Genomic DNA, 10,404 nt, shown 5'->3' with positions numbered 1-10,404 from the left:
CTCGTGGAATAACCTTCAACAAATAATTTTGTAACAGATGCTCTATGATTACTAAATGGCACAAAACGGAGCTGAAATAAAGTCTGATATTTTTCCGACTTTACATTGGTGCTACTTTTTATCCCATTCTCTGAAGTGCAAAATTGGCTCTAATATAACACAACCATCTCTGTCATGATGAAAACTGAATGCAGCATTTTCTCACAGACACCATCTGCAAAAATCTGTGGTTCATCAAGCATTTGGAGACCTGGCAGCTGTAGGACAGGAAACCAATGCAGTGCTCAACTACACAGACATGAAGTGGAGACCTACAACCAAATCAGTGTGTAAAATGGCTCCAAAATATCGCTCCATCCTCTCTGCTGGCACCGTAAGTACTCTTTAGGACTCTCACAGTGCTACCACTGGTTCAGTTTCATTTCTCAGTTATTGCCATGTCAAATGGCTTATTTTCAGGCAACCTGAAATGCCTACAGTGAGGCGGCTGCGTTTGGCAATTTACTTTCAATTCTGAAAGTATTTTTATATCGGCCATTAAAAAACAGCACGTCTGTATTTTTAGAACAAAATCTTACAATCTATATCCATTTGAAACACAGCATATTTTATTCAGCTAAACCCACTTCACAATCCTCAAAGGGATCAACATTTACAAAATAGAACAAAACATTACATGGCCTAAATCTTAGTTCATTTTATGGATTCCTTATTTTTCAGCGATTTTGTCAGCTCCTGTTTCTCTGCTTTAAAGACTAATATGATTACTGGGCGGTAGAGTCCCCGCAACATTACAGTTGGCAAAACGCGTTGGATAAACAGTGCGATTTGGGTATTTTAAGGCTTATTTCTCCTTCTGTTGAGAAATCATGCTACAGTCAATATAGTACCGTAAATATCAGAATAAACTGACACTGTAACTGCAAATTCTTATTCCCCTCTGGCCTGCAGCATCAGTAAGCAGACACTTGAAAAGCTTTCTCAGCCTGGTGTGTCAAATACTGCCGTTGTGTTAAATGCTACTGGTGTCTTTCGATCCATGAATTGTGGTAATATTAGATGCCCAGAGACAAGAGTCTTCTTTAAAAGTCAAGTCGAGTAGTAAGTCACGGGATGGTCAGCCAGGGGACTGCAGTTTGTGTCCTGTTCAGGAAGTTTGGGTATAGACTTTGTTTTCCTGGTTCTCACTTGCTCATTAGGTTTATTTCTCTCACTGGTTAGTTGTAAACACTGATTATATAAAGCTGACTGGGCAAAAGACTGTGGTTTGGCTTTAAATCTTACTGGCACATTTAAAAATACCAATTACTGCATTTAAATGTAATGTTAAGAGGTCAGTAGGCATTCATATATAAGGTGGGAGTGAGAGATCTGTCTCACTATTACCATAGTGCCAGAGGACACCTTTTGTGTATCTGTGAGGTGCTTTGATAAAAGTGTTGTTTTTTAGCGCCTTGGGATTGAGAATGGGCTGAACTTTGATAACAGACTAAATTCAGTGATGGAAAAAAATGAGCAGTCTCCTACCTTAAAGCTGTGTGTTTTTACTTCTTCACTGACAAACAAGAGGTGTAACACTGACACGCTGCACAGGATAATAATGATGTGTTTTTTGTTCCAAATGAACAGAAGTTACCGACATCGCCTTAAACCATTATCTAAAAGGAGCGTGCAATTGTTTCTGGTCTAATGGCATCAAAAATACATGAGAGTGCAGCTTTTTCGAGTTAGCACATAGCACTTAAGGGTTAGGGACAGTGTAAGAGGGGATATTACTCATTAGCTATGGGCAACCTGCTTCCTGCATTGACGTCCAACAAAGGGATTGTGTGCAAACCATAAATGTTTTAAGGGTTGAATAAGATTCAGTTGCAGGTGTGTGTTTACAATTTGGTCTATGACCTCTCAGTAGTTGCATTACATTTATTCGGGAGTTTAGATTAAGATGACAGCTTTTGCTCCCATCAGCGCTCTGTGGAGAACTGCATTTGTTTTATGGAATACTTAGCAAATCATTTCAGTGGCTCTAGTGTCAAACCAACAAAAAAAAATCCTTAAAGCATTTTTTAGAAGGCAGATTTCGAATTTTAAAATTCTGCTGTGGAGTTTGAGACTCCTCTTTTGTTTTTTTGTTGTTTTTTGTTTCTTCCAGCAGCCTCATACATGCAGCTATGTCCTAAAACCCCATTGTCTCTGGTTTATTGGAGCATAAAATATATTTAATTTCTCTCAAGCAATCATTAAATTATGCTAATTGCACAGACGGATGTTTTTAATTAAACACCACAGGGTTTTAATTGAAATTCAATAAATTAATCCATATATCGAATTATGCCTGGCTTTCAATTTCCCACAGTCTCTCAGAAGGACTTTACAGTTGGTCGCTGAGGGGGTAGCCTTGCTTTACAGTGTTTGTATAAGGTTTATTTATGGAGTTTGATCTGGTGAATAAAGGCACATAATCCAAAAGGTAATGCAGAATGATCTTTGCTTATTATTTCTTTCCCAAAAAAAGCAATCCATAAAGGGACAGGTAGGTATGAGTGGACAAAAAAAAGAGTGTGGTTGATTTTAAAATATGTCACCATATGTTCATGTGGTGAATTGGTTTTATATTTTGAAAGTAAAAGTGTGTAGTGTGTTTGAGGCAACAACCTGAAAGAAAAGCACAAAAGAACTTTACGCCAGAATGTGAGATTAAATGTTTACTTGACGTCAGCCTTGTCAGAATATCTTGAGGTGACATTGAAGAATGTGTTTGTTTAAATATGTACTTCTGTAAGTGAAATCTTTTACCCCTGAGTATGCACAGATTACGTGCCACTGCAAATGTTAAAGAGGATGGTAGATGGACAAAGATTTGCTTAAATTTCCCTCAGGGTCGGTCTGCTGTGTTGACTGTAGACTTGATAATGGGAAACCTTTGGGAGAAGAGGCTGGCTTAACCTCTTACACGTGTTTTGGAGTCAGAATCAAAGTTTAGTTAACTATCACTGTTAAGAGGTCACTACTTTCATCCATCTGTGGACATTTTGCAATTAAGGAAAAACTAAAATTCGAAATTGAGTTTTCAGAGGTCAGTTAATCAAAAAGGTAACTAGTTTCGCTCTCCAAAACTTTAAAACAACACTGAAGAAACAAAAAAAAAGGAAAATGCCGATATAAGACTAACTAGCTCTGGGTTTTGAAGAGAGGGTTATTGTCTTTTTCTTGCAATTTACGACTCTAATGATGCACTTATGTTGCCCGCTCTTCCCTTTTTTTTTACACCTTACCTACTTAAGGAGGAAATCTTGATTGGTAAGTCGATGTTATCAGCAGATTTAGGGATTTACTTGTAGGTCGGTGCAGGCTAATTATTTACTTCTTACAGGAGAAAGAGCACAGTCATCTGTCCTATTCTGAGGGCTTTCTTAGTTAGACTGATGGGATCTCTCTTTGTCTGCAATCCTTTTCATTTCTACATAATACCCATTTTTGTGATGTTTGTTCAATGTTCTTTAAATGAGGCTTTTCAATGGGGTCTATTATTTACTCTTCTTCTCTTTACTCGAGTTAGAGCCAGTAGATCTTTTCACACATAGTTTTTTCTTTCTTTTCTGCTTTTTTGTTGTTCCTTTCATATAATTGTTTTAGTTTAGACTTTCCTTAAAAACTGTTTTCTTGTTGATTTCTTTGACTTTAGTTGAGTTCAGACTTTATTTCGAGGTTAATCGCATGCTTCAAATTTGCATGTCTTTATCTTTCAAAGCTTTCTGTCCCAAGAAAAAAGAAAGAAATCTCTTCACTGTGTTTTCAAGGGAATATGTGCCTTTGTACTAGAGTATTCACAGTGCATCAAAGCAGGTAGCAGGTTTCATGTATCAGTTCACACCTGGCTTTAAGCTGCAGCCTGTTTGTCTCTTTGCAGACTTTGTCGTCAAAACCTGCAAGTGAGATTTTACATGGAAATGGGTCTCAGCATTTAACGAGCCAGACTGTAGGTCCACATGATTACGATTCTGGGAATGACACATCTTCGCCGCCATCGAGCAAAACTGGTGTTTCTCAGGGGAGTGTCACTCTTGACAACAAGAGCAACAGCTGTCAACGTGTGGCCTCGCCAGGGAAGCTAAAGTTCACTGACAGAGACAATGTCTCTGATTCAGGAAACTCTGTGACCAGCTATGCTTCCTTGTGCAAACCTTACGGGGAAGATGGTTTGTCTGCAACCCTTTTCAGTGGAAATGGCAAGAGGTAATTTTTTTTTTGTTCACAATAAATCATCCATCTGAATGAATTCAAGCTTGTTTAGCTGCTGTTTATATGCTCTGTTTCCTCCTTTGAATCTTTAATCTGATGAGTGGAGAATAAAGGGAAGCATTTATTTTAAACCAACCTTGGATACACAGTTGGTTTCTTCACTCAAAGTTGTGAAACATCTTAATGTATTTCCTTTAAAGAGAGCAGATAACCTTGGGGTGTCGGCTAGAGGTTGTGAGATCCCCAAAGACATCCAGCTGCTCAGAGAGGAGGAGCGACTTGTCTCAAGGGCGACTGAAAACCCGGTCATCTAGCAGCAGGAGCAGGAGCAGATCCTCAGGGAGTTCCAGATACTCTGGACGCTACTCTCGAAGCCCCTCGCTTTCATCTTGCAGGTATTATGTTTCCATAGTACGTCACTGGTTATTTTATTTTGCAGAAATGTCAGTAATCTTCAATAGAATTTTTCCTCATTTTGTCACTGTAGCTCATACTCACGCTCCATGAGTAATTCAGCTGATCTGAGGCGAAGAGGAAGCGTAGCCAGCCTGAGCTCCCGAGGAAGCTACTCGAGATACAGTCCCGACAGGTGAACTTCACTACATGTTTCAAATACTAATGAGTCCTCATTTGCAATGCATGGGAATAAACATATATTGGCATTGTTGTTAATTAAATTTTCACTATGTTATGTCTGCTTCCCAGACTGCGAGACAGAAAAAGAACAGCTAGCTCCAGAGAGACAGATGCAAAGCATACACATAAAGTTAGTGGGAAGAGGCGAAGACGCAAATCCTACTCTCCTATGAAGAAAAGGAGGAGAGACTCACCAAGCCATCTGGAAGCACGGCGAATCACAAGGTACAGCTCTACTGGCCTGGTTATTTATAGTACAATGTACAGTTTTATGCCTAAAGGCAGCAAAAATGTACTGTTGGTCCCACCCTCCACCCCCTCGGTTGGACAAGTCCCCAACCTGAAATCTTTCACCCGTGTTGATGAGCTATGTACCTTGAAATGGCATTTAGCCTGAGGATGAGACAAGTGTTGGCTCAGAAGCCACCACAGGGGCTAAAGAAACAGATGGTGACAGAAGGAAATCTGAAATTTAAAAGAAAGAAGAAAGTCGACCATGACTTTAATATGACGCTACTTTTACTTGGAGAAAAAGACACTCAGAAACAGCCACAGAAATAACACAAATTGCCAGGATGTACTTATTATAACTAAATGTTAATAGTGTTTAGTTATTGTTTCATTGTTTTAAAGTTGTCCAGTTTAATATATTGTATAAAGAGCAGGACTGACTAATTTACTAAGTGGCTGCAGGGATGCATTAACTTTAATTGAGACCCCAAGGCTATGAATGTTTTGGACGCTTCTATCCCTGCAGTGAATGAGTTAGTGATGATCATATAAGATTTCCATATTTTTGAAGATTTCAATTAAAATTTTTAAAAGTGTGCCCATGTAGAAATCAATGAGAGACTGTTATTATGGTCTGAATACATAACAAATGCTATAACCAAAGGATTATAAGGGTTTGGTCAGCACTAAAAAATACACTGGATACAGTGCCTACAGGGTGACTGAGTCTAGGTGGAGGCACGTGGTGGGCTGCCACTACAAATAAATATTTGTTTGTTTTTTAAATTATGAATAAAGTTATGGTTCAGTCATGTCTTGTCTCTACATCACTTTATCAAGTTTAGGTTAGCCCATGCATGAGTAGCATGTGAACATAGTGGGAGAATAAATAATGAAGACCCTGTTATCTTGGTTTTCAGTCATTCTGCTGAACTTAAGCATGTTAGCTTTTGGCCACTAGGGGCAGCACATCAAACTGTATACACAACATTTACAAATTATCTCCTGGGTTATTAAGATGAGATAAGATAAGATAGATCTTCATTGTCACTGTTACCAGAACAATGAAACACAGTTTGGCATCTCTCCGTTTGCAGCTGCAGGTTTTTACATTCAAGATTCTTTGGATAGGAGAATGAGATAAATAAAGACAAAAATAAGTTTAAGAGGTAATGCACACATTATATACAGAAATAAAATATATAAATATATCTACAGGTGCAGTGTAAGGAGTAGGATCAGTGCAGTATAAGGTGCGATGTGATTAGTGGTATTGCACAGGGGTAGGAATGCTGGTTGCTACTGTACAGTTATATAAATAGAGGTAGGAATGTTGGTTGTATTATACTGTAATGAGTACTGTTTATAAATAAATGCTGTAATGAATACTGTATATAGATAAGTACAGTGCAAGTGTCCATGAGTGTTAACAGCACAGTTAACCTTCAATCAGGGTGGAGGTAGCGCATGTTTGGCAGCCTGTGGGTAGAAGCTTCTATTCAGTCTGTTTGTCTTTGACCTGATGGAGCTGTAGCATTTACCAGAGGGAAGGGGGGGGAGTGAATGTCCAGGGTGCAAGGGGAGGGGTCCTTGATGATGATACTGGCTTTCCTCTGAAGTCTGCCAGTATGAATGTCTCCGAGGGGGGTTAGTGAAGTTGGGAGATTGTTGGGAGATTAAAGAGACACGATGCACGTTATGTTTACCCTGTTACATCACTTATATTTTTGGCTCTCATTAGTGCCAGGAAGCGACCCATTCCTTACTTCCGACCAAGCCCATCCTCTAGCAGTCGGTGCACCAGCGTGTCATCCTGGAGCAGCCTCTTCACTCGCAGTCGCAGCCGCAGCCCTCTGTACAGCATCAGCCGCAGCAGGAGCAGGAGCCAGAGCCACAGCTACTCCTCCTACCGGAGCTACAGCCGCAGTTCATCGTGGAACTCAGTCTTTGGGAGCCGCAGTCGCAGCCGGAGCCGCGGTTCGTTGAACAAACGGAACAAAACCAGGCACTAGGTTTCTCAACATTAGGAGACCAAATCTGCAGTTGTGGTTCCCGATGAGAACGAGGACAGCGGCTGTCAGTGCAATCAACTGTGTGTGTCTCAGTGCTCAGCTTTGATGCTTGAGTGGAAATGTCCTAGCAGTGGTCCAACCACCATTGAGGCAGTCATGTTCACTCTGCCCACAGACAGCTAGGAGACTGAATGTCTTTTTGTCTCTTTTGTTTTTGTATTGCATCCTTTGCATCTGCACTCATAATGGCCTGAGACTGTTCATCTCCTAGATATTTACAATACAAACTGCATATAAGAAACATTATTACTGAATTTAGTCACCTACCATCCCTGTTCTATATATTTCTGTACAGATGTCTGTACATTTCACTTTGATTTATTTCTGCAAATGCTTTAACAGGCTGTTATTTATTTCATAATTTATGGCACATAATGCAGCTTAGTAATGGGTTCAACAAGCACTGAAATTACCTCATTCCCATTTTGATTTTGAATTGCAATATATGTTTTAGCCATATGCAAGTGCACAGTGCATATGGTTAACATGTAACTAATGTTTAACATGACATCAAGCATTTAGCATACCTGTGTCCTAGTTTTTGCACTAATAGATGAAGCATAGAGGTAACATTTGAGCCGTTTGATCCACTTACAAATGATTTCACAGGGATCGTTATCAGGAATAAAGAGAGGGTTTGTCGCTCTGATCTCAACACTTCACAAGGTGGAGGACAAACATGTTTCCCCCTCCTGACAGCAAGCAAACTGGCTGTCAGCTCAAATGTCAAATTAATCCATCCTCTGATCAAGTGGAAAACAATTGAAATGTCAGTCCATGTAGTATAACAGAGAGCGATCGAAACAAGGGGAGATTCTTTTGACAAAACATCTGATGAATTTGTTTTGAGAAAAGGGTGTTTTAAAGATAAGATGATGAACTTTTTTTGTGCTCCAAAGCAGATCACATTTGTAGCTATGTTCATGTAGGGAATAGTCTCTGACTTTATTTGCTAGGTTGTTTTTTTTAATTAGGCACAGAAAAAAGCTGTACTTTGCTGAAAATTAGTCTAAATTTATGAACAGCACACATTCCCAGTTTATTTGGAAAATTGTGTTCTTGCTGCACCACTGGAATAAAACCCATAAACCATTTTATTTCTGAGTTGTTACTCAGCAGAAGGTCTAGTTTTGAGTTGTGCAGCGCTATACATATTTATTACTCGACTAATATTTATTGTTTCATTTTAACTCTCAGTAGTAGTCAGTCTTTCTATGCAACACTGTCACTTTGTAGTTTTTATGACACTGCTGTAACTGATTTTGTTGTAAATTATAATCCAGCTCATACATATTGTTCAACACAGACTGGATGAAAAACTGCAGAAAATGGTGGAAAATTATCCTCACTGTCTAAGCTTTTTATCTTTTGTGTGTTTTTAAAGCACAAGTAAGACATTTTTGTAAAATATGCTCATCTGCTTTCTTGTCAAGAGTTTAAAGATCAATACCACGCTCAAGTCTGTTTCCTAAATATAACACCACAGCTAGAAGATAGCCTAACTTATTAAAAACACTGGAAAGAAGGAGCAGCAACTAGCCAAACTAACAAAAGGTAACAAATCTTCCACCGTGTTTGAAGCCTGATAATTACCAACTTACATTTTATACAGTAAGACAAATTTTTTAAAACTAGTAAATGATCAAAAGAAAATTTCCATCTGCAGTAATTGATATTTCTTGGCATGACTCTGTTCTGGGAACTCGCTGCCTTTTCGTGTCAAAACAGAAAAAGATGGGACCAGAAGCAGAACAGGGTTGACATTAGGGGTGACACTGATTAGCCAGAAACAGCACGAGAGGAGGAGCTAGGGTGGGTTGCAAAGTAGCTTGCAGGTGTACAGCAACTGTGCACAGACTAAAACAAGTTAAACATACTGTAAGCTAAGTGGGTGTGTTGAAAGGTGTCAGATAAGGCTGACCTGGGAGCAAAGAGATCAGTGCATTTGCTGGGATTGTGTCTGAGCTTGAGTCTGTGGCCTGACTGAAGTAAAGCTATGCACTCCAAGGTTACTGCAAAACAAAGAAAACTGTTAATTAGTGGGTATTAAAGCTAGTAGGTGGAATGTGTTACTTTTGGATAGAGACACATACCTATTTCCTGCTAACCAGCAGCTGATCACTATGTCACAGACCTGAGCGTGGTAATGTTCTCATTTCGCGTGTGCATCTCCTAAGATATCAAACGATTTCTTCAAAGTTAATTTTGAGGGTGATCCAACTCTATAGTTTCAATCTGCAAAAAAAAAAAGTTTGAAGTTGCCTTGGCTTATAATTAAGAGTTATATTTCTCGATCATTTCAAATCCATCATCCTGTCTGCGTAACTGCTCCAGGCCTGACAGACTGCTCTCTATGCACTCAATACTCTCAGCTTATTTCCCTGAATGTCATCTAAATTGGAGGAATGAGGGAAATATGACGCAGGAAGAGGAAGGAACTTGGCACAGAACTCATTCATAAACTATAAACTGATGATGACTCGTGACAAGCAGTGTTGACTGGAGCCATGGGAAGATTTGTGCAGTCAAGTTGACAGATTTTTCTAGATGGGCACCCAGGGCAATGCCCCCCCCCGCCCTCCATTTCTCAATGTAAAGTTTACATCAGTTCTTGTGCAAAATTATTTTGTATATGTGGTGTAAATATGCATCTGCATTGTATAAATTATACAAAGGGTGTGACTATTTCATTTGGAGAATGTGATTGGAGCCTCCTTGGATGTTATGGATAAAATGTATCAACCAGTTTAAGAGGAAAAAGAAGACGATATGCATCAGTCAACAGACTCTAGCTGTCTTTGTGCTTAAGGTCCCTTTGATCATGTCTTTTGCTATTTTAAGAATTCCAATAACAAGCTCATATAGCAATAGTGATTCTATGTTAGTGTAAAATTATGCATATTCTCCCCGTTTTCCACATGAACGAGCATACCGAAAAAGCATATTTTTCATACTGTCACGTTTTATCTTGCGTCAGTGTGAACTCTACATTGTAATGTCACCTTGAAATTGAATCGCCCCCTCTATGACCCCATGAAATTTCCTTTTGACTGTGTGTTCAGAAAAAGCTATATAAAATGGTGTTCTGAATGGTGATGATTGCAGTCTTGTTTTACGTTCAAAAAGAAAAAAAAATCAGTTCGCTCGGATCAGTAAACAGATTTCATAATCACAAGTTGAGCGCTTAGCTGTTTTGTTTTATTCGTACCGTGACATCAGTGCG

The 10,404-nt window shown here is 39.2% G+C and overlaps 1 protein-coding gene across 1 annotated transcript; it reads left to right on the top strand.

Annotated features, from left to right (window-relative positions):
* The first annotated feature begins 3,958 nt into the window (after positions 1-3,958).
* Positions 3,959-10,206, top strand: srrm4 (serine/arginine repetitive matrix 4). The gene is made up of 5 exons (XM_031746829.2): positions 3,959-4,236; positions 4,443-4,637; positions 4,730-4,831; positions 4,948-5,103; positions 6,851-10,206. The coding sequence occupies exons 3-5, from the start codon at positions 4,746-4,748 to the stop codon at positions 7,119-7,121; spliced, it is 513 nt and encodes a 170-aa protein (XP_031602689.2). The 5' UTR covers positions 3,959-4,236; positions 4,443-4,637; positions 4,730-4,745; the 3' UTR covers positions 7,122-10,206.
* Positions 10,207-10,404: the final 198 nt, after the last annotated feature.

The sequence above is a fragment of the Oreochromis aureus genome, linkage group 12 (assembly GCF_013358895.1).
Source record: "Oreochromis aureus strain Israel breed Guangdong linkage group 12, ZZ_aureus, whole genome shotgun sequence".
Classification (NCBI taxonomy): Eukaryota; Metazoa; Chordata; class Actinopteri; order Cichliformes; family Cichlidae; genus Oreochromis; species Oreochromis aureus.
Note: the sequence above shows the minus strand (reverse complement) of the source record. Positions and strands in the feature narration are given on the sequence as shown.